The 25,569-nt window shown below is 31.9% G+C and overlaps 4 protein-coding genes across 4 annotated transcripts; 1 reads left to right on the top strand and 3 right to left on the bottom strand.

Annotated features, from left to right (window-relative positions):
* Positions 1–5,295: 5,295 nt before the first annotated feature.
* Positions 5,296–6,897, top strand: LOC18035459. The gene is made up of 4 exons (XM_006422726.2): positions 5,296–6,119; positions 6,246–6,332; positions 6,420–6,496; positions 6,589–6,897. Exons 1-4 carry the CDS (start codon positions 5,724–5,726, stop codon positions 6,596–6,598), a joined length of 570 nt encoding a protein of 189 aa, XP_006422789.1. The 5' UTR covers positions 5,296–5,723; the 3' UTR covers positions 6,599–6,897.
* Positions 6,898–17,193: 10,296 nt separating this feature from the next.
* Positions 17,194–18,185, bottom strand: LOC18034139. Its single transcript, XM_006422725.2, has 3 exons — positions 17,910–18,185; positions 17,768–17,814; positions 17,194–17,587 (listed from the first exon to the last, which is right to left on the bottom strand). Exons 1-3 carry the CDS (start codon positions 18,142–18,144, stop codon positions 17,453–17,455), a joined length of 417 nt encoding a protein of 138 aa, XP_006422788.1. The 5' UTR covers positions 18,145–18,185; the 3' UTR covers positions 17,194–17,452.
* Positions 18,186–19,459: 1,274 nt separating this feature from the next.
* LOC18034693 (magnesium transporter MRS2-3) lies at positions 19,460–21,786 on the bottom strand. Its single transcript, XM_006422724.2, is given in 7 exon segments — positions 19,460–19,925; positions 20,025–20,171; positions 20,173–20,266; positions 20,352–20,494; positions 20,629–20,757; positions 20,866–21,108; positions 21,227–21,786. Coding segments are annotated over 7 exon segments (1,470 nt in total). The 5' UTR covers positions 21,650–21,786; the 3' UTR covers positions 19,460–19,634.
* An 88-nt stretch (positions 21,787–21,874) lies between these two features.
* Positions 21,875–25,293, bottom strand: LOC18034516 (magnesium transporter MRS2-3). The gene is made up of 6 exons (XM_006422718.2): positions 24,847–25,293; positions 23,968–24,207; positions 23,726–23,854; positions 23,475–23,635; positions 23,147–23,390; positions 21,875–22,398 (listed from the first exon to the last, which is right to left on the bottom strand). Exons 1-6 carry the CDS (start codon positions 25,264–25,266, stop codon positions 22,111–22,113), a joined length of 1,482 nt encoding a protein of 493 aa, XP_006422781.1. The 5' UTR covers positions 25,267–25,293; the 3' UTR covers positions 21,875–22,110.
* Between the last annotated feature and the right edge of the window lie 276 nt (positions 25,294–25,569).

The following is a 25,569-nucleotide window of genomic DNA, read 5'->3' as shown; positions in this document are numbered from 1 at the left end:
TAGAGTTTATTCGTATTTAAAACTAGCTCAAACTGAGATTAAAATTTTTAGAACTATATGAAAATTATTCTTATAAAGATGTTTAACAATATTATTTTTAATTAAAGGGTGAGCTTTTACAGATTAAAAATCCAAAAAATATTTCTCTTTTATTTTTGCAATAATTTTATTTGCCAGCGGGAGCTTGAGTCCTTCCTAATTATAAAATAATATCTCTTTTAAGTTGTGGTGCAGAAGTTCGTAACACACATATGCTTTGAGAGGTGATATTGTTTTTATTTTATTTTTTCAGAAAACAAACAAATTCAGGGGCCGAAGTCTAATCGAGAAAACAAAAGTTCACGGGCTGGGCTTTCTGCCAGTGAGCCCATTTTGCTTATTTCGAAGCTCTCCCATATCCATACGAGTGCAGCTTTTAATACCGCCCTAAAATCTTTATAACAGCTCTTTTGATTTTTAATTTCTAAAATACTACAGTTTAATTTATAAAAACATGAATTTATATATTAAAATTAAGGGTCAGGCTACAGTGCAACTGTGGTACCGTGGCACAGTTGCACCAGTTGTTGGATCCACTCAAATGAGTGGGGTCCACTTGAATAAGTGGGAATCCAACGATTGGGTGCAACTGTGACACGGTACCACAGTTGCACCACAATTTTATCCTAAAATTAACAATATTTTCATAAACTTCGCCCTTAAAAAGTACTTCTTTAATTTTTAAATTCATACAAATCTTGAAATCTTCTATTATTTTTTATTATATAATTTCTATTTCAATAAACCTAAACTCTTATAATTTTCTTTGAAAAAATATTTTTTTCAATTTAATTTAAATTTAAATTATGATCTAGTTTAATTTTTGTTAATTGTTTCATAATTTTTTAACGAACTTAATAAAACGGTGAGTTCTAGAAATTGAGGAAGTAGATAATTATAGGAGGAAACAAAAATAAGCCACAATAATATATTGCCACACAAAATTAGTGCTTTTTGTTATCTTCGCATATAGAACTCATCATTACTAATTTGTATAAAATTAGTGTTTTTACTCATTGAAAATTTTAATCTATAAAGAAAAATGGCTATGCCTTTTTTTTTGTTTGAATTTTCCAATAAAAATTCTGCTAACAGTTATACAGTTTTTATGAATTTTTAAGTAAAAATTCTATTTTTTTAGTAAAAATATTATTATTTTTTCTATATTTTAGTATCCATAATTATAATTTAATTTAGGAGTATTTTAATAATTAAAAATTATTTTTTAAAATAAATTTAATGAGTTCAAATAGCCATACTCTAAAATTATTCTCATATAAAGAAATAGCTTAGAGACATGTTTTCACAGGGTTTGGACCATCAAAGAACTGGGCCTGTCCCAAAAAGGTAATTTTGAAAATGTTGTCAAAGTACTTACAAATAACCATATTTTTAAAACATAAAATAATTGGAAATCAAATATTTACTCACTTTTTAAAAAGAATTTTAACAAATTATAATAATATAGAATGTGTTGATAATCACTTTAAATTTCACTGTGGATAATATTTCATTGTTATCAAATAATTACTTTGCACTCCCTCTTGTTTACTGAAAAGTGAAAAAATTAGAAATTTTGAAATTTTAACATATAAGTCTAATATATTTCTACTATTTACACTTAGAGTATATTTTTATTATTTATATTTGAATATTAAACCATAGTTGATTATTACAAAAAAATTTAGCATTGTCATTTGTTCATATTATTATTGATAAATTAATATTTTTTTTATATATTCAAATTATTTACTATAGACTAAATTGATATTATATTATTTTCAAAAAATAAAAAATATTTTATGTATTAAAAAGTTTTTTTAAGTTATTGCTCTTATACTGTCATTAATTTTAATGATAAAGTAGATTAATTGATCAAAATATAAAATTTAAAAATAATCTAAAATTATGTGTCACACCTTTGACTATTTTACTTTTTTAAAAAATAATAGAGATGTCAATGTTAATAACCAAAGATAATACATCCCTGTCATTGAAACAAGTTCCGTATTAAATTTAAAGACTAAGTCATATATGGACAAAATACGGGATACCATGCACTAGGTGGACGGTAGCTGGACCCCATTTTTATTTTAGTTCTTTCTTTCTTTCTTGTTTTTATATATATTTACTTTCAAAATAAAATTGATTACACAAACACGAAGGCCAATCCTTGTCCCGATACTACTGCAAAGGGTGCAGAATCGGTGGAGGCTTACGTTGTGCAATACGATTGGCAGGCATTTGGCTAAGCATGCATGTGGCAGCGGTGTTGGTGCTCCGCATGGTCGGTGCTGCCGTGGCACTCCAGTACGCTCGTCCGTACCCAGTACTTTACATAATCGATAGTTTTTAACTCTAGGTCCCACTTCGTTATATACCACTTCACACGTGGCTTTCGCTGCTGTCATAGGATAAGATCGTAATCTTAGATTGCATTTTTATTTCGCATTAATTCAGATAAGTCTTTTAAATTTTGTAAGGATATTTTACTCTATTAATAAAAGCGCTTTCTTTTCCCTTTTTTTTGTTTTTTTTTTAAATCACTGCTGTATTAATATAAGCTAATTGGATTTATAATTTACAAATCACATACTTATAATTAGAATTTTGTCATAACCTCTTATATCAATCCGGACACGACAAAATATAACAATCAAATTTTAATTTTTAAATATGTGAAAGAATTTTTTTCCCATTAATACACATAGAGTAATTCAAATCACTTCTTACACCGGGGGGGGGGGGGAGATGGTTCATGATCAAGAACATGAATTAATTTGGCAAATTAAAAAATGAATTAGTGTATGGCATAATTTGAGATGTCTTCAAGAATTTAAAAAAAAAAATCAAATAACATAATGGAAAAAAAAGTATAAATTTTGTTGAAGTCTAGAAAATGTGTTTTGGTAGAATAAACATAATAACAATCAAATTTGCATGGCACTCAGGGTGAAAGACTGAAAAAGAAAAAAAAAAAAAAGGAATTAGCACAAAGAAAGTAATTATGAAATTAATGGACCATATGTGCTGCAACAGGACGAAGGTTCCTTTCAATGCTTCAATTAGTGGAGACTGGAGAGAGAGAGCTTGCTTTTAAGGGTAACACATGGAATGGAAATAGGGAATTTGCTTATTTAATTATCTTCATTGCATGTCCATTTTTACCATAACAATTGTCGATTGGAAGGAAGTTTTTGCACATGCGTTTCAAAATAATGTTTTAATTAATCTTCATTCTTGTGGATGTGGTCTCTTTGACTTGGTACTAGCGTTTCTTTCTTTTCCTAGGTCTTATTCTACTTTAAATTCTTTTATTAATAGGTAATTGATTGAAAAAAAAAAGGTTGAATCGTGTCATAATAAACTTATTCTAAGTAAGGCCTTCATAAATTTTTTATTGTAAATATTAATAAATTAATTTTAAAATATTTCTTTTAAAAAATCATTCATTCTGGGTATTTGATGGATCATGGATAAGAGGTTGTAATACTTTGAAACATATTACTGTCTTCAATCATGACATTGAGAAGCTTCGTTCATATTTATGAAGAAAAATATTTCATCACCTTCCTGTTTATGGATCATGTGGTAGGTACCTATCCACTTGTTTTTCAATTTACGCTCAAACAATAATGTTTCCATGGATATATCACTATGATGAGTAAATCGTCTTTGAAAAAAAGAAAAAGAAACTATATATAGTATATCCGCAAATGTGTTTGATCAATTATGTTTTCAAGTAAAATTATTTGATGAGAAAATATGTATCATTTGGCATCTTCAATCATTCTTATAATCAATAAAATTATCTTTTAAGAAAGGGTTTAAAATGGATAGTTACAGGAAACCTAAAAGTAGTTACTTAATGCTAAATACTTTTAAAAAAAAGTAATAAGAAGTACTTTTTGAAAGAGAAATATATTTATATTTATATTTCAATTATTTAAATATATTTTTCACGTAAAATAATTACTTAGTCACATGCATATGCAAATTAACATAACATAATATATGTAACTTCACTTTTTTATTTCAGAGGGTGGTGTCATTTAAATTCAATGAGATGATATACATATTTATACATCCCTCGTCCACTTTAATTTTATCAAGGGGGATAGATCGATTTAAATTGTAAAAAAAAAAGGGAGAAAAAAGAAGTAGAAAAATAGACATTGGAAATGGTACCAAAGATCACAAGTGAGAATTGATTAAAAATGAGGATTAAAAGAGAATTTAGGTTGAAATGCGTGCGCACGTGCAAACATGTGTGTGAAAATGTGGAAGGCCGCAGTGGTGGGTAGATACAATTTTAATTTTTTACATGCATCTATCTATGCACACGTGCCCACATGTGTGCCAGATTTTTTTTTAAAAGCAGAGCAGTGAAAATGTGATGGCATGTGGATTCATAAAAACCCAGTCAACTTCTTCTGTTTTCCCCCCAATAAACTTCTTCAATTATTTATTTTCTGCTTCTGCCAAATTTGTAGACTGGGTAAAATTATCTTACAAATACAGTCGTTGTATGGTGGGTATAATGGCATGTCACAATACTGCTAATTGGTACTTAGATTTTGTAATAGCCTTTAATAATACTGCTAATTGGTGCTGAGATTTCATTCGCAACGTGGCACGCAAGTGGTAGCTGTGGTCCTATTGACAACCCTAGATAGTTAATAACTACTTTTTCTTAATGAAAAAGCCGTGCTTTGATATCTAAAATTGTCTAAACACAACACATGCTAAAATTGAAGTGGGAAATGATAGAAATATGAGCGAGATGGGAAGCACCAAGCACTAAAGTTTGTCTACACAATAAATAGCCTTACATTTTTTATATGTTTGTAAAAAAAAAAAAAAAGTAGAAATAACAATAATTATTTAGAGGACCACATTCATTGAAATTTATATAAAGGTATTTGAGATTTAGATTCAAAAAAATAATTAGAGTAACAATTTTTATTAAATACAAAAGGTTTTGATAGTATAAATAGCTCTATTATGATGTAATCTAAATATTTAGATCGAGGAGGAATCTGGTTTGTCTCTAAATAAGTAGAAGAAAAATATTGGTTTAGCATTAGCTAGAGGTGGGAAGATAGGTGGATTACGACACGATTAATAAGTGAGGACCACGTATAATTAATTCCTCCAACTAAAAACAACCATATTAATCAAACAAAGAAATGCATGTCACCCTAAGAAAAGCATGGGAGAAAGAGATAAATGGGCGCAACTGCGCGCAAGAGGATATGTGTCCATATACTGAGGAAGAGAAAATGGACGCGTAGCCAGTTTTGTTAAGAGGGTACACAGTTGCCTCGCTGTCTTGCATGTGAAATAGTTGTGGCTTGCTTGCTTGGCCTCTTCTCTCTCTTACATGCATCCACCAGTATAACCTCAACCCCCCACCCAACTGGCACTTTTGATTCATTCACATTGAGAGCTGAACGCTATAACTCTTTGTGTCGAGACAAAACAAACTCTAGGATTCTACTTTGATTTTCCCTTTGGTTTTTTCCACACCTATTACTAGTACTCCGCTCTATATAGGTGTTCCAAGTTTTGTCTCAAAAGTTACATTGTACATATTTATATGTACATATGTTTTTCTCATCTTAGCTTACTCTACCCATTTGAGAGAATCAACAAAGCTAGAAGGAATTTAAAAGAAGAAAAAAATGAATGCGTTGGCTTCAGAATGCAGTAGTGGCTGTGAATCCGGATGGACTCTGTACTTGGAGCATTCTTCACATAGAAATGCTAGTGGCCGTAGTGGTGGCTTTTGTCATGAAAATTACTATGAAGAGAAAAAATATAGTGTTAAGCATAATGAACATGTCGTTGATGATGATGAAGAGGATTTGTCAATGGTTTCTGATGCATCTTCAGGGCCTCCACATTTTAATGAAGATGAAGAAGTTGGCTACTTCAATGATGTTAAAGCTACTACTAAACTGCCTAATAATGGTGGCAAGAGGCTGAAAAACAAAGAACAACGATGTCGCGAAAAGGAAAAACTTCCTTGTTTTCTTGATGATACTGCAAGCTCCCCAGTCATCAACTTCTCCTCCAAGGTAATTACTAATTAATCAGCCATGTTTAGAACAATGCAAGACCAAAAATAATATTTGTTTTTTCTTGGCATGATATGTGATACCTTCTTATATGTTAAATGAGTTGTATTAACAATAATTTTGCAGAACGATTTTGCTCTCACCAATACTAATCAGGCTTCAATGGAGAGTATGTTAGATTATTCTCAAGCATTTTCTGCAACTCATTTTCAGGTACCTAGCTAATACTCAGTTTGAACATTTTTAATTCTGGTCCAATTATTTTGAACCAAATGAAGCATGCATGTGTATAACTTGCAGGGTAGATCTGCAATATTCCAAGATCGTTTTGGTTTCTTACAACCTTCGCTTTCAGGAAACCATCTTCAAAATAACCAGTTGAGTAATAATTTTCATTTATTTTTTTCTTGTATATATTCTGATAAAATGCATCAAGCTCCAAGCTCATTGAAAGTTTCAATTATTACAGGTGGTGTTAAGGTCATAAACAAAGGATATCATGATAAGGTGATTTTCATCGTTAGTTTCCTGCTGCTGCTGCCGCCCACTGCAATGTTGTTGGTGTATGAAAGTTGCGGTTAAAGAAATGGCTTCAATGTAAAAAAGAAAGCTCCAGATCTCTCAAAGAGGATCTTGTTGCTTTTTCTTTTCTTTTTAGTTTTTTCTTTTTACCTGTCAGGAGGAAACAACCTGAGAGCATAATGAGGGAAATAAATTTCTTGTTTTCAAAATTTCAATTAATCTGATGGAGCCCCATGCTCTCTTAATATTATCAGAACGACTTGCTAGCTCTTACTTTTATCTGCTAAGTTCAAAACTCGAATAAATAAATAAATTAATTAATTAATTAATATCCTTATTTGCATTCTGGATATAGTTTGACAGATTCTGTTTCCATTTGTTGCCACCATTCTCAGTTTTGATCAGAACTAAATTCTCAACGTATTTGATTGTTTGTCACATATAATTGTTTGCGTGTGAGATTAGGTACGTAAAGAATCCCATTATTTCAGACAAATCCCAAATAAATTACCCACTTGAATAAACAATTATTCAAGATATCAAATCTTTGACCGATAATTAAGCAACCTAGGTCCCAATGCAATGTCACCATTGAGTCATAATTATTTTAAATGAATAGTACCGAGATTCTTTTGGCAATTATTTAACCCATAACTTTAATAATTCACATAAAACAGGACAAATGCAAGTACCATCATGTAATAACCACTTGTTTGGTGGCCATTCACTGGATTACATTTCTCATCCAAACAATATTTGATTAGGTGGGATTTCACCAAATCTTGAAAAAAAACTTTTGCACGGTAATGAGGACAAGGCCTCAATGTCTAAGTCTCAAGACAAGCCTAAAATTCACATTAAAATGGGGGAAGAGCTAGGGTACAGCTGCCGTCAACTATATTATATCATATTCCGTGTCATTACGAATTATAATTTTTTCATTACATCAAAATTTTTTTATTATCAAATGAGACATATTGTAGTATTATTAGAGTACATGCATTATCAGTTACTTAGGGAGCATTTATTTTTTTATCCAAAATTTCAATGGATATAAATTTTATTGAAGTCTGATTGCGTATGAATACATATGTCAAAATAATATTTTTTTATGTCTAAATATAATTGGTAAGTTTTTATTTTTATAAATTCAAAATATCTTAAATCTAATATTTTTATACTTATGATCTTGAAAATGTTAGATATGCTTGAAGTTTAAATAGGTATGTGCTTATAGTGTTTTTCAGTATAATAGTATTTATATGTTATAAATATTTATAAGGTAAGTATTTGGTATATAATTTATGAAAAATAATTTTAATAATATTATTTTTTATAATTTAACATAATATTTATACATTAAAAATTTGTTATCTATTAATAAAAAACCTTTTTTTTAAATTCAAATTGAACGTATGTTAAGTACTTAATACAAAGTAAGATTTAAGATCAAGGATAATTGTAATATGACATCTAATAGGTAGGTAGGAAAAAAATTATATTTAATGAGGTTATCTTTGAGAAAAAAATTAATTTTCTATTCAAATATTTTATCATTCAGATAAAAGTTAAGAGGTTATATTTTTTCCATTCAAATAAAAATGTCTTATAATAAGCCTTCGAATACAAAAAAAACAAACAAGTAAAAATATTAAAACATCTTAAATTAAACTAATTAAGATTTCAAATGTAAAAACAAACAACCGACAAACAACCCTACTGTTTCCCTTTTTTAAATTGTTTATATATGTCAAATTTTGATTAGACCGCTAAAATTGTTGTCATCGCAGATGTAGTGAAGCATTTCCCATGAAAATAAATGAGACAGGATGATGGGAAGTTTGAAGGGTGAAGGGCAGTGAGATCACAGTTTCAGAGATGATGAAGGAAATGACAAAACTAAATGTTGGAATATTTCGTATGCAATCTCCATAACCCTTTTTTGAAGCCCAGGAGATCCTGCCTGTGATCTTCCTGACCCAATGGAACATGCCTACAAAATTTAATTAATATTTTGCTCTTTATCTCATTTGGAAGGATCTTAGTTTTCTATAATCAGATTTTATAATAAATGTTTCTTTATGCAATTTTTTGCTCCCCCCAACCCTGTCTGCTTTGAAGCTGTCATTGGACTTGGTGTCATGCACAATTATATGTCTTCATTGAAATAATTTGATTAAAATAAAGAAGCTGTGACATTTCTTAATTCTCATTAACATTATAATAATTAGATCTCCATTGAGAAGGTTGTTAAAGATAAAGAAAAGAAATATAAATATATATGCAAACCACCTTGGGAATTTTAGGATGTCAAAGTTCAGAGTCAAAAAATTACAAAGAGAGGAAGGAGAGAGAATCCAAAAGACAAAGAATAAAATATATATAAATTTGAAGCTTTGCATCAAATTGGATAAGGATATAATTGAAGTATGGGAAAAACATCTATGTTGTTTCAACCACCACCAGAACAGAAACTTCAATTTTCTGTAACTTACAGAGGGGGAAAGGAGTGGCTTTGTTTTTTTTTCTATTCTTAAAGCTAATTTCAATTCCTGTCTCCCAATGCTGTTTTAACTCCAAGTGTTTCCGATTTGCATGACAAAATTCTCTTGTCCCTTATCGTCTTCATTGATGCCACTCATGCATACACGATTAGTCTAATCCCAGCTGCAATGAATTGAATCTGGTTTTGGATTGTTCTAGACTTTGTGTAATCAAGATTAAAACTATTTCGAGTTAAGAAATTTAACGGATCAAGCTTTTGATGACTTGGTTTAAACATCTAAACTCATGATGAAGTGAAATATTTAAATTTAGAATGAACTAAATCTACTTCTAAATATTCACATTTTACAGATATACATAAATATCGAAGACAAAAGGCAAAGTATTTTACCATACGACTGCATGATGGTTTCTATTTAATTTCCAAATTTTTATTGTTTCAATAACTGGAGGGGGGTCAAAAAAAAAAAAGAAAAGCGAGAGCTTATCCCTTAGCCATGTGCCACGGCTACAAAGGTTTTTCAAACTTCTTACTTAAGCAATGGAAAAGGTTTTTCATATATATTTTTTTTAAAAGGATTTACAATAATATCACAATAAACAAATTTGGGTGGATTATAAAAAAAAAAAAATTGTTTCTATCACAAGACATTTTTGTCGAATGAAGCCCTTAATCACTCACATTAACCCTTTGATCAACTAGTGACTCCAGCAAAATCTCCTTGAAGTCGAGTATCTACGACTTGTGCAATCGGGTACCACTGCCACCCTACCGATTTCTACATTCAATCTTTCTCTCATTCAAATCAAGTGAAACATTTATTATCCAAAAAGAGAAAAGTTAGCGACAACATAATTTTTCCCGGCTGATTATTCATATCACTCTTGTATCCATATCGAATTTAATGACATTATTAAGATTTTTATTTTTACTAGTTCTGTATTGCAGGAATCTTGCGTGTCTCGTTGTATATAATCGAGTGTAATAATTATAAATTATGCATATAATACATGCATAATTGATGAAATTACTAACAACCGTTTCTTGTAGCAGTCACCGCATACAACAATTAATTTGCTTCCTCATTTTAATACCATAGGTATTAAATTTCGCCAGAGAGGGAGCAGCAAGTGTGTCTCTTTTGAGTAGAAAGTTGGCCAACAAGCAATTAAAAGATGTTGGGAAAAGGTGGTTTTGGAGGACCAAACTATATGTAATGGAGTTTGGCAGCATATATATATATATATATATATATATATTCCTAAAGGCTTAACATATCCTACTTTTATTTTATTTAATCAATTTTTTAATTAAATGGTTGATTTCGTATGCCATGGCCCATGATTAATTCTCTAATTAAAACGTTTCAGAAAATGAAGAGAAGGGATAAACATGTTATTTATTTATTTTTAGTTGAATATTTGTGTACAAAATCACAAATCATCAGTAATTGGATTTTGGTGTGGGGGGGGGGGGGGACGTCGTGCACAAACAAAATAGGATTAATTATTCATCAAATCAAAACTAAAAATTCAATTGCTCATAATCTCATAATTAAGGAAATAGAGTTCCATTATTGAACAATTAATCGATTTATCACTTTGGCAAATTCAATTGTTTGATTTTGGGTTCAAATCGTCGCAGTGGAACTTTTAAATTTTTTCTTTTAATTTTTGGGATTTTTTTACTTGTGTCCACTAGGAATTGCTATAGAGGTTCATATCAAGTCATGAACGTATACATAATTTTGTCATCAGTAATTATCTGGACTTAACCTGAGTCTATTCCCGGGCCTGTTTCAAATTTGCTGTTTAGCTAAACATATGGTAATTCTAAGAATTAAACGTTGCCATCCAGTTTCAGTTAATTATGAACAAAATTAGTAAATAATCTCACGCGAAACTAATATAATAACCAATAATTAATCAACTGTTCTTGAATTCTAGTGCATCTTTTTGATCCAAGAAATACTTTAGCTCATCATAATTGTAGGCACATCATTAATCCATCTAGACGCCCATATTAACACTAGGCAAAAGATAAATGCATGTATGGTGATATCTAACCCTCTCTTCAATCTATCTCATAAGCCCTTGATACTAATTTTCATTTTACCTTTGTACGAAATTACTAGAAAGGATATCGAAAAGTTTGTTGCCACTGCCACAAATTGAAGCTGCATCAATTGGCAGTGGCTGGTATGCTGGTTGGGTTAGTCATCAAATTGGCTTTTGTTATAAGGTTTTGATTCAATCGTTACAACCCGTTTGAAAAATTACAGATCTGAGTCAACAACCCAGTTATTGAATGCTTGGAAGTTAGAACTGTATTCCTGTTGTGTCTTCAATTTTCAATTCCTTCCAACTCTACATTTAACCCAATCTTTATATGTCTTTTTTTTTGTGTGGGGGGGATTGTTTGATTAGACGGCAACCGACATGCTTAACGTGCGCATGAAATATTTAATTGATAATTTAAAAGAGGAAGTGAGAAAATTGATAAAACTAGTAATGAAGGTGTATTAAGAATTATGTGTATGATATTGTGAGAAAAAAACTATTCTAAAACTTTGTCCGGGCATAAATTGAGAAATGAGAACTGATGAAATAAATTGAGGGAATTAAATATTACCACACCAATTAAATAAAACAATTCTCCTTCTAAGTATGTCATTTTTTTTCTCTCTCGAAAACAAAAGGGTTGATGATGATATTGTTGATGCAGAAACCTGGTCTTGTAGAGTTGACTAGATTGTCTCGTCAACGCTCAAGTTTGCTCTGGTTGGGGCGTTACGCTATTCGTTCCTTTCTCAATTGATTGGATTTTGTAACCTTAACCAACCTCGTTCCTTTCCTTTTGACCTGCACTCACAAAAGGGGATCAGGGGCGCCAGTGGTTTTTCCGGTGATAACCCTCTGATGCTTAAGTCAGCATGTATGATTTCGAGAAAACGTTGGACTATAGATCTATGCAAGCTAACAATTGTCAGATGAAGAAAAGGTTTTTTTAAAAGTTTATGAAAATGAGTTTTGAATTCAAAATGGTAGAGTTTCCCCTTCTTTTTCTGTTTTTTCTCCCTTTTTTCTGTCGTTTTTCGGGGTTTCATAGGCGGCCTTCCCTTGTGCCCGATTTTTAAGTAGTGGTTCTCTGGTCAACCTATAGCTGTACACCGAAAAGGGATCTAGTGCCATAACACTGCTCATTATTCACAGAGCAGAGGAGATTCCACCTCAACCGAATGAAAGCACGTGTGGGTGGTGCTCTTTTATTCACCCAAACATAAATGTTTTTAGTAATCATTGATATAAGAAAAATACTAAAAGATGACAGAAAGAAGACAAAATATATGAAATCTATTTTATTTTGAAACATTTATTTTTCATAAGATTAATATATATAGATAGAGACACCATTTATAAAATCGAAAGATCGTTAGTTAAATCAAAAAAAAAATTAAAGGTAGTCTGTTTGTCCCAAATTGCACTTTTAAAAAAAAATAAAAAAAATTTACACTTTGTAAAAAAATAAAATCATGAACATTGATTTTCTATTTTTCTTTAATAAAAAATGACTATTTTAAAATTTCACCTTAGACATGACGAGTTGTCTATTTTTCAATGACATTATATCAAATATTTTAAAATTTAATTTACGAGCATGCAAAAAATAATTGGGTCGTTTGTCGTTTTATGACAAAATGGTATGATGTTCTTTTAAATTAACAATAGATAACATGACATCCATATTACTTTTACGAACGATAAAGTATAAGTAGTATGCACCAATGCATACTATTTATGATATGTCGTTTGAATTTTGGAAAAATAAAAAAATGACACATCAGGTATAGTCTTATATAATATACCTTGGGAAGACATGATATACATTTATTTTTGCTTAACAACGACATGTCATCCACTATGTTAAATTCAACATAACTTCAATAAAAGTAAGAGATCATTTGTTTTTTAACAATTAAATAAAATAACAAACTATTTGAATCATTCTTATATTTTTGCATGTTTGTTTTCTCTAACATTGAAAATAAGCTATTTTTATATTTGGATAGAACAAAGGAAAAGACATTAATTTGAAAATCATGCTTAATTACAAATATATACTTTTTTGTTTATATGTGTATACTCATACTTTGGGCCTTATATAAGAATTTGATCTCTCGGCCTCTCATTGGGCTTATTCCAAATTTGGCCTAGTAATGTAAAAACTATACATGTTATATGTAATACATTTTATTTGAAATATTTATTTTTTTTCATAATATTAATATGTGTGGATAAAGATATCATTTATAAAATCAAAAATTGAAAGATCATTAGCTAAGCCAAAATAAAATCAAAGGTAGCCTATTTTTCATGAATTGTATTTTTATTAAAATAAAAAATAAAAGATTTGCACTTCACAAAAAATTGAAAAAAAAAACAAAAGAAACACACCATCAACATTGAATTTATATTTTTCTTTAATAAAAATGAATATTTTAAAATTTCACTTTAGACATGACGAGTCATCTATTTTTCAACTACACTGCATCTAATATTTTAAATTCTAATTTGCAAGCATGTTGAAGATGATGGGTCGCTTTTCGTTATATGGTCAAACAACTCAAGTTACATAAAAATGAAATGATATTTAGATTATATTCACGAGCAACAAAGTGTGAATAATAGTGCCAGCGCATACTATTTGTGACCTGTTATTTGAATTCTGAGACAAAATGACAAGAGTTATTTAATGGATAGATTTCTTGATGGCATGGCATATATTTTTATTTTGCTTGACAAATGACAACAACACGTAATCCATCAAGTTGAATTCCATGTGATTTTGATGAAAGTAAGAGATTTTTTATTTCTTAACAATTAAATAAAATAATAAATTATTTCAATTATTCATATATTATTGCTTGTTTATTTTCTCTAATACTGAAAGTAAGTTATTTGTATACTTGGGTAAAACTAAGGAAAAGACTTTAATTTGAAAATCACGCTTAAATTTTACACACACACACACACTCTTTGGGCTTTATTAGGTGTGGACATATTTTAACTGAATCAATTCAAACCGACAATTTGGATCGGTTTCATTAGTAAAAATCTGGTTTTGGTTTATTGGATTGCAAACCGACATCACTTGGTTTGGATTTCGGTTTAGAAGGATTCTAAATCGATTCAAACCGATCAAATCCAGAAAATTTTAATAGCTTTAAGACATGTGATGTGTCAATTCATTAATGGATTATTAACAAAAGAAAGGTACACTTTCATACACAATAGCATACTTCTTATTATAAAAACAAAAACACAAAAACCTAATTGTCTAACACTCACAACTGCCTCCACCTCCAATGCTTCCTATCATCTTCACTCTCTCTATCTCAATCGCTCATTCTCAAGTCTCGTAGTCATAATTTCATGACTGTTTGTTTGTCAATTTATGACAAAATGACAATCCATTTCCTTGAATTACAATTAAACTACAAGACATCCAGGTTGCTATTACGAACGACAAAGTGTAAATTGAATAAGCTGGTGCATATTATTTACAATCTGTCGTTTGATTTTTGAAAAAAATAACAAGTCATTTAGTGGACTTAGGGACGGCATGACATACGTTTATTTTGTTTGACAACAACATGTCATCCACTAAGTAGAATTCCACATGATTTCAACAAAAGTAAGAGATCATTTGTTTTTTAATAATTAAATAAAATAATAAACTATTTTAATTATTCATGTATTTTTGCGTGTTTGTTTTCTCCAACATTGAAAAAGTTATTTGTATATATGGGAAAGACTTTAATTGAAGATCACACTTAAGTATGAATATATACTTTTGTTGTTTATACACACACATACACATATATTTTGGGTCTTACGTAGGAAAATAATCTCTTTCATTGGGCTCATTCTAAATTTGGCTCAATAATGTAAAAATTGTATATATTATATGTAATATGTTTTATTTGAAATATTTTTTTTCAAAACATTAATATATATGGATAGAGGGGCCATTTATAAAATTTAAAATTAAAAAAATCATTAGCTAAGTCAAAATAAAATCAAAGGTAGCACATTTGTCCCAAATTGCAATGTAAAAAAAATATTTGCACTATGCCAAACAAAAAACATATCAACATTGCTTTTCTATTTTTTAATAAAAAATGATTATTTTAAAATTTCAATTTAGAAATGATGAATAGTCTATTTTTTAATAATATTACATCTAATATTTTAAATTTTAATTTGTAAGTATACTGAAAATTAGGGGTGGACATTTGGTTCGGTTCGATCTGAACCAAACCGAATTGAACAATATTATGGCAGTTTGGTTCGGAGCATAAAAACCAAATGGTTAAAAAAAATTAAAATTAAAATAAAAAATGGTTCAGAATTTATCATTTTTTTTGTTAGTTAATACATGTGATTATTTATGTCATAGCATACACTTTATTTTATTTTATTTAATTGTTAATCCTTTGCTAATGGCTTGCTTTAACTTTGAGAGATAATGTAAGCATTGTGAATGTGGAAGTTAAAGGATAAAAAAGTGGTGATTGAGAGAGTACTCGTTGGCAATGAAAGTTTAAAGTTTATTTTCTAATGTGTAGTCGATTTCTAGATTATTGTTGAACTTTATTATTATTAGATTTTATTATGTTGGTTATTATTTATGGATTTCTAGATTATTTATGGAATTTATTATGTTAATATCCTATTGTTAGATTTTATTATGTTATTTATTGTTTGTTAATTTATAGACTCAATATTATTGTTGTATTCATAGTGTATTATCATATTTTTTATTAAATAATGAATATATAGGATAAAGCCAAATCGAACCAAATTATAGAATTGAACTGTTCAGTTCAATTTGATAATTTGGTTTGCATTTGGTTCATAAATTCATGAGTCATTTTGTTTTAGTTTGGTTCAGTTTTAGGGCTGAATGGAACCAAACTAAATAGTGTCCTCCCCTACTGAAAATGGCTGGTCGTTTGTCATTGTATGGTCAAATAACATGTTCTTTCAAATTACATAGAAATGACATGACATCCGAGTCATTTTGAATGACAAAAGGGTAAATAGTAGCATCATCACATACTATTGATGATCTGTTATTTGAATTGTGGGGCAAAATGACACTCGTTTAAGTATAGACTTCGGAATGATGTGACATACTTTTTTATTTTGATTTACAACGACATGTCATCCATCATGTTGACTTGCATATGATTTCAAGGAAAATAAGATATCATTTATTTTTTAAAAATGAACCATAATACTATTTTTTTTTTAATCTTTTTCCATTTACACCATATGGTATTATAATAAATTTTATCTTCCTTCTATTTATTTTGTCTGTTTAAATATCAGCTCTCTTGATCATACATGGACTAACCCTGTAATAACTCCCCTTCTACTTCCTTAATTCTTTTTTTTTTTTTTAATTGATTCCAAGAACGCCCGCAATAGGTATAACATTCATTAAAAAATTTGTGAGATATCGTTTAAGAAATAGATTACTACATCCGCTGTAGCATTGACAATTACGATCCTAGTAATCTAAGATCAAATTTTGGCAACGGAAATTTTTTTCTTTTAATTTATAATGTAATATTGCATAAGATTTAATTATATTTTCAAATATATTGATACAAATTTCTTTTAGAATGATTCTAAGAATTAACTTATAAGCTTCATTGCCTGCAATAGATAAATTATTATGGTGTTCATTCAGCCTCCTTGCCTGAATTTTACTGTTGACATTTACATCTTCAGGGGCTAGCCCCTAGCATGGATAAGGACATAACACAAGACTTACTTATATTTTCAAATATATTGATACAAGTTTCTTTTAAAATGATTGTAAGAATTAAGCTTATATAACTTCCCTGCATGCTACAGACATTTACATTTATAAATAGTTTTGTGAGATATTATGTTGGAAAATAAATTACTATATCTGCTGTAGCGTTGGCAACTAAGATCCAAGTAACCCGAGTTCAAAACTTGGCAGCAAAAATAAAAATGAAGAATGGCCAGATTTATTTTCAAGTATTTGAAACCAAAAAAATCTACTAATGTTTACGAGGAGAGAGTTTAAACTATCGGATGCTTAAGGGATACTTCATCAGAAGGTTCAATTGTTTTTCCAATATTTTTTAAAAATAAGTAACATCCATCATCAGCAATTTAGACATCTATTTAACTAATTGCATCCTAGAGAAATTTCCCAGTGCAAAGAAATAAAGTGATAGCAACTAGAAAATGTATTGAAAACGGGATTATTTGTTAGTCTTAAGCCATTCAAGGATACCCTTTTCAGATTCAGAGAGTTCCTGCTCACTCTTCCCTTTCAAAGATCCCTCTATAAAGTCAAAGTAATCCTTGTAGTTCCTCTTGTAATAGCTATCCATTCTCTGCATGTGAGATATTAAGTTATTTGATTTCAACATGTGTCACAATATCACCAGAGGAGAGGGGGGGGGGGGGGAAATGGTGAAGATAAAGATATAATTAGACGCATTTAATATAATCTAGCTTCATTACCAGAGAAAAATGGAGTAACAAGTAGCTAATCATAAGTTCAACATCTTTACCTCCTTGTCATTTTTTGCCTTGTTTTCCTCTGATTTCTTAAGATATTCTGGTAAGATAATTCATAACAACACAAATTAAGGAAGCTAAATAACACACAAAGTTAAATGAATTAACTAGAGATTGTATAATTTTAAACAATACTTTGAAGAAGCTGGGTCTTGGAATCATCATTGTTGACTTGTGGAGCTGCAACAACAGAGGACAGAAGCAGCCCTCTTCTTCCTATGTCATGGAATGCGGCCGCTGCTTTTGCTTTTGCTCCTGTTGTTTTTGGGGTTTTTGCTTCTCTTCTGTGAACTGCTTGTACATTTAATGAAGCATATTTGTTCACTGTAACAGTTAACGCCATCAATATACTTTGGTCTATTGAACTCATTTTCAATAAACAACATTACATGCGCTTCTCCTCCTTGGAAATGGCCAGAGCCACTAGTTTTTTGAGCATGTTATAGATGATAATGGATAAACTCTTAGCAGTGTGGCTTAAATTACAAAATAGTCCTTGCTATGTCTTTGAATTGCATATTATCCACTACGAACTCAATAACATAGCCAATATACTTTTTGCTATCATTTTTCAATTCTGTATTTTTATTTCACAAATTCAGAAGTGCCAAAAAAGATTATATCGTTCATTCCGTAAACTTAGTTTTCCAAACATAAATAGGCTTGTTCGAGGTTTGATATTTGGAATAAACCATTACAAAATTAATGTTGGATGTTCATATTGATTTGTGATTGTATTTGTCATTCGTATGTGCTTTTGTTGGAGTTAATTTTTTTTAAATATTTTCTACTATATGTATTTTGGAAAGAGATATGGCTTGTTTTAAGCACCAATATTCAAATTATACTATTATAGAATTGATTTAAGAGTTTTTGACAGATTTTTATTTGTAAGTATCAAAGTTCCTTATAAACTTTAGCAGAGATTGAATTTTTTTTCTAAATATTTAAAAGAAGATCAGGTTATTCTTAACTGAGGTATTCAAATTGTGCCATCATATATTTAATTGAAGAGATTTTTATAAATATCTAATTAAAAAAATTGTAATGTAATATTAAAAAAAAGTCAACGCATGTGTTTTTGAGATATTAATTAACATAGAAAAGAATTACCTTTTTTGTGAAATAATAATCTTTAAAATACCCATAAATTATTATAAATCTCAATTTATCCTAATTATTCAAAGATAAAAAGGGAAAATGGGGTTGTTTCTTTTTTTTTTTAATCTTCTTAAAGAAAATGGGAGATAAACTGATGTTTACCATAGTTTCGAAGATATTTTGAATATTGTCATTTTAGGGAGAGATTTTAGAATACTTATATTATTCTAAATCCACTTTGACATGCGTGCATGAATTAAATAGTGCTACTAATTATATATGATTTTTCAAAAGGAAAACCCACATCTCATATATAAATATTAACTGAATGTTCCACAGTAGGACTCTGCAATCTCTCTGTTCCAAGAGGGGGATAATTCGAAATTGAATTTAATACTCTTGTTTGTTTGCAGAACGCAACTTGTGAAACACCATAACACAGTAATACCGACAGAACAAAAGCGATACCTTAGGTAATAATACAACACGATCTTGCAACCAGCAAACCGTTATAGGAAAATTGTAATATTTTTCAGATACAGAGCAATGCGAAGAAAACAGTATTCCAGACACGGACCTAAAGAACCAGCAGGCCCCCATATACTTGGAGATGCAAGAAATAAACTTCATTTTCGGTGGAATTGGCAAAAATATTAATAATATTCGCAAATACAAACATTAATGTTCAAGTATATGAAGTTACATTAACTTACAACAAAATTCAAATCAATGGCTTCTTCAACCACAGACAGTCGGCATTTATGACTCCAGCAAACGCTTGTACTTATACCAAGCAATAGCAGCAGCATATAGAAATATGGTGCCAATGGTACCACCAGCAACCGTCCAGAGAAACTCTGGCATCCTTGCTTTGGTATGATCAAAAAGCTCAATGGTTATATTCATCCCAAAAACACCAACCAAGGCAATGAAGGCACTAATCACAAGAGTTGCAGTCGTCATCATGACCCCCATTTGCAAAAGATTGTTCTGTTTGTCATCCAGCATTATGTTAATGTAGTCCTCTGTATCGTCTACATACTCCCTCAGCTTTGATGCAACAAAAATAGAACAATAAAAATAAAAATCCAATAGCATATGCAACCAAATTATTATAAGCAGACTTATGTGTCGTGTTGAGATTCATACCGTAGATAGCTTGTTCACTATACCATCAACTTGCACAAAGTACGCTTCCAGGAGCATCTCTAGCTCCTCCACGTCAAGGTGATTGCTTATTGTGCTGTGAACTGTACTAGTATGCGTCCCATGGCTGTCATTGCTAAGTACATTATGACGAGTAAACAGTGTCACGGGTGTTGTCTGTGTTCTCCTGAACCACTTCATAACTAGTCAATCCCCCGGTAGCATTAAATGAGATTTCATTTGTTCTGAAACGGTAAAATAAATTTTAGGCATGATGCAACGTGGGGTAAAAAAGTTAGTTTACAGAGTGCTATCAAGATATTTAGGTGCCTGTCATCGACATCCATGTCATCATCTCGCTCACGCATAGAGGAAGTTGAAGAGCTCTTCAGTTGCTGTTGCAACTTTTCAGTTAGATACATCTCAGCCATATCTTCATCATCATCTAGCAAGTGCTCTAATTCATCTCGTACCTGGACATGAACATGCATGTATCACCAACCAAAGGACTAGAAGCATATTTCCATCACTGCAAGTAATAGCAGCATATACAGCACACTATGACAGAAAATCAAATGAATGATTTAAAAGCTTGAAACCACTCAACCTTCTGAACACGTCCGCTTATTGCAACCAAACGACTCTTAATTTGGCGGACACGTTCTAAATTAAGAGTGCTGATCTTTGACGTAAGCGTATCCAAGGCTGGATGAGCCTCTTGCTCTAATGTTGTTGCCTAACTTAGAAACCAAAAATGAGTTGAAGTATAGACAATGAAACAGCATAACAAGGAGGCCAAAAATGTAAAGGTAAATCTATCTTTGCAGAAAGTTGTATACATTACTTCATTTTCCAAGCAACTGCAAGCAGATTCAAGGCATGCTTCTAGTGCAACAAATTCAAACGGAAGAACCTTCGGTCCATCTCGATTCTCAAGACCCTGTTTCCCATCTTCCTTCCTTTCCTCGGTTATTTCCTCAGACTCTGAAATGCCGGTTCCGGCAAAATCTGGAGGACTGGAAGCTCTTGATTCTGGTGTCCCTGAATCATACAAATTCTTCCAGTTTGAAATATCACCATCGCCTTCCTATGCACAACAAAGCGTTATAACAAGAACAATGTAAAAATAACAATCATTATTGGGTACTTAAAAAAAAAAAAAAACTGAAAAGGAACAAAGAAACTCAAGAAGCCAAATAAAAAACCTGAGCTTTAGTGGCCTGATAGTGACACAAAATCCTCCTTTTCAACTCTTCAACAAAGGGAGCAACAGAAGGGTCTCTAGAGTTCAGCAAAAGGACTTCCTGTGCAGTGATGATGGCCTTGATCTGCTCCAAATTGATGACTATGGCACTTTCTCGACCCAGTATAGTTGATGGGTATGAGAGCATCGGATCAAGGATCCGAAGGTCCCGGGCTGGCAGCCCCGTCCGCCTCATGATGGCGTGCTTTCCGGCTTCCACCACCTGCGTCTGCCCGGTTGAATCTAAAACCAACCAGGGTCGAACTCCGGCTACCTTCTTCCGGACCCCCCCAACCGAGGTGACTGCCAGGTTAGTGGTCGGCTGTTGCGTCGGATCAGGGTTGTTTTCATGTTCAGGTCTAGATCGTGGCGGGTGGATTCTCATGGTCAATGCTGTTTGATCCGTTTGTAGTACGCTGACTGCAGATTTTTAATCAACTTAAATTGCACGAACATGATAAATTTGTTTAATTGCAAGATATCTGAAAATTTTAATTAATTAATCGAGTGGCAGCATCATTGACAAGAGTCGAAACGAAAACTTTTGGAAGCGAACTAATGATATTTATTAAAAATACGTTTCCGTCAACTGCTACGTTGCTCATTAGAATAGTTGATAGTGATCACATTACATTATCAATTACGAATCTTCAGGCACGTAGAAAGTGTATTAAATATTAAATATTAATGTTCCGTGCACTCGAAGCATATCTCATAGTATTCACAAAAAACAGGATGCATGCTCCAGCTTATCAAAGGGTGCGTTTATGTTTGTACATAGCAAATCCATCGACACAACAGCTCCTGAAATCAATTGCTTCTTTACTGATACACAGCAGGATTATATTACTCCAGCAAACGTTTGTGCTTGCACCAGGCAATGGCAACAACATATAGGAATATGCTGCCAGTGGCGCCGCCACCAACAGTCCAGAGAAACTCTTGCATCCCTGATTTATGCTCATCGAACAGCTCGATGTTGATATTCATCCCGAAAATACCAGCCACAACAACAAATGCACTCACCACAAGGGTTGCTGTCGTTAGCATGACCCCCATTTGCAGAAGATGATTCTGTTTGTCATCCAGCATTATGTTAATGTAGTCCTCTGTATCATCAACGTACTCCCTCAGCTTCCAACAAACAAAAGCAAATGGTAAGAAATAAATTCATGAAGAGCATCAATGCATAACCTAACAAAAGGAATTGATTTATAAACTAAAGTCAAATATCAACACTGAAATGTATACCTATATTAAGTATAAAACGATGGAGTACGGGACCAGAAAAACAAGTAGACAAAGAATATACACCCTCTGTGGTGTCACATTTTATGAAATACACATTACAAGATCTAAGAAAATGCATAAATAAAGAATATAACTTTTCAGTTGTGTGGACCATGAATTTCCAAATGATCGGTCGAATGAGAACATTGCAGTTAGAGAATTCAGTGTGTCAGAGCATTTCTTCTCAGTTCGATAAGAACTGTGCGGAAGCATGCTTTGAGAAAGAAAGTGTGCATGCACAGGGACATAAGCTTAATGATCTGAATTAGTCTAGAAAGCAAGATGAAAATCCAGGAGAATTACAACTCTGTTATTGTGCCATATTCTTGTAATATGTATACTTATACATATGTATTTAAATGCTAGAATTTTATTACAACAGAAACCAGTTTAGACCATGAAGCCTCATATAATAGCAATATCAGATGAAACTGCAGTAGCCGATGACTTTGGCATGAAACTGCTTTGGTCAGAAGACAAAATCATTAATCATTGTTTTACCTTATTACACTGCTGAATTAATCAATTACCATATCAACTGCTCTAGCAATGGGAGCAGGCCGAAATTGAGTGGTGAAATTGAGTTCCTTACCGTAGATAGCTTGTTCAGTGTACCATCAATTTGCACAAAGTATGCCTCCAGGAGCATTTCTAGCTCTTCAACATCGAGGTGCTTGCTAATAGCACTGTGAGTGGTACTAGTGCGTGTCCCATGGCTGGCCCGGCTATGTATATTTTGAGTAAACAGATTGTCGTGAATGTTCTCTGTGTTCTGAAAATCTGCTTCATAGCTAGTTGATCCCCCAGTTGCTTCTAATGAGATTTCAGCAGTAGTCCTGAAACAGGACAATAAATTTAGACGCATGGAAGGGAAAAAAATGAAAAGACAGTTAACAAAGAAAAAGCAAAATTTTAGGTGCCTGTTATTCATATTTGATTGAAGAACTTCATCATCCATATCATCTCTCTCATTTATAGAGGAAGTTGAAGAGTTCTCAAGTTGTTGCATCAACTTCTCAGTCAGATACATCTCAGCCATATCTTCATCATCATCTAATAAGTGTTCTAATTCATCCCGCACCTGCAGATGAACATGAGTACTTTGGTTAATCAAACTCTCCACATGGAAACAATACTAGCATTTATACTTCAAAAATCTGAATTACTCAACCTTCTGAACACGTCCAGTTATAGCAACCAAGCGACTCTTAATTTGGCGGACACGTTCTAAATTGAGAGTACTAATCTTTGATGTCAGCTTATCTAAGGCTGGATGAGCTTCTTGCTCTAATGTTTTGGCCTGATTTAGAAGCAGAAAACACATGAAAACCGTGATAGAAGACGAGAAAAGAAAGCAACATGATGAAAGAAAGGGAAAGACAAAGATTCAAAGTAGAAAGTAAGAGTAAATACTTCATTTTCCAAGCAACTGCAAGCAGCTTCAAGACATGCTTCCAGAGCAACAAACTCAAATGGAAGAACCTTTGATCCATCTCGATTCTCAAGACTTTGTTTCCCACCTTCCTTTCTTTCCTCGGTTTCATCTTCAAACTGTGGAAAGCCACCAGAAAAATTTCTGGGACTGGAAGTCCTTGACTGTGGTGCTTCCAAATCGTACAAATTTGTCCAATTTGAATCCTCACCATTGATCTCCTACACAAAAAACACAGATAAGAAGAGGAAGCAGACGAATAAAAGTTAAAAAAGAAAATATTATACATAAATTGATTTGAGAGAGTTTAAGTTGGAGGCCTGCATTAAAACTACCAACTTTGATTATCTGCATGATTAAAGAATGGCCAACTGCTCATGAAAAGACCAAAAAGGTTAAAGATCAAAAAGGCTGACCTCACACTACTGTATTCCCATTAAACGGAGTAGACATCAACGAGCATCATCATTTGGCTCAATAGAATTACGTTTATTCCCATTACAGAATGTCAACTACCATGCCCATTTTGTCAATTTCCCCATTATGAAGTTCAACTAAAAGTCTAACAATTTCTTTTCTAATCAACTTCCTTATTAAAATAATCAAACCACATCACAATATAGAATCCAAAATTGGCTATAGAATACTTAACTCTAATTAAACTTCTATATAAGAAATTAACATCACCTCCAACAAGCAATTCTGATGCCTCCTCATATAATAAATTCCAAATTTACGACCTCAATTACTAATTGTTATCATCACAAATAATCCAACACGACCGTTTATCCTCAGTATAAAAAATGAACTGGGTACTTGAAAAAAAAAAGGAAAAAAAAACTTCTATCGAAAAAAAAAACCTGAGCTTTAGTGGCTTGATAGTGACACAAAATCCTACTTTGCAATTCCTCAACAAAGGGAACAACAGAAGGGTCTCTTGAATTCATCAACAACACTTCCTGGGCGGTGATAATGGCTTTGATGTGCTCCAAGTTGATGACTATGGCCCGTTCTCGACCCAGTACGGTTGACGGGTACGAGAGAAGCGGATCCAGGATCCGAAGGTCTCGGGCCGGGAGACCCGTTCGCCGCATGATGGCGTGCTTGCCGGCCTCCACCACCTGGGCCTGGCCGGTTGAGTCGAGAAGGAGCCATGGGCGTACCCCGGCTGCTTTCTTTCGGAGGCCGGCGCCGGCGGAGAGGGTTAAATTGGCCGTGGGTGGCCGAATCGGGTCCGGGTCGTCATCGGGTTTGGATAGAGAAGGGTGGTGATTCCTCATCGCGCTGCCTCTCTAATGGCCGTAGAGAAGTCATGGTAATTTATGGATGTGGCAATAACATTAGAGCCCCTAAAGTTTAATGAAACTACAGTAAAGATATCATTTATAAATTTGTTCTCCTCACACAAATAAGTTTGAATTAAATTTAACTAAATAATTTTAAAAATACGATAGATATAATATAGTTATATCAAATTAAATAATAAAGTCTACGGGTATAATTTAATTAATAAGTTAATCGTACTATAAATAAATTCATTGTCATAAGTTTTAAGCTGAAATCAGACTTCATCTAGAAAAATA

This window comes from Citrus clementina, unplaced genomic scaffold (genome assembly GCF_000493195.1).
Source record: "Citrus clementina cultivar Clemenules unplaced genomic scaffold, Citrus_clementina_v1.0 scaffold_8, whole genome shotgun sequence".
In the NCBI taxonomy this organism is placed as follows: Eukaryota; Viridiplantae; Streptophyta; class Magnoliopsida; order Sapindales; family Rutaceae; genus Citrus; species Citrus x clementina.
This window is presented reverse-complemented; position numbering and strand designations above follow the sequence as displayed.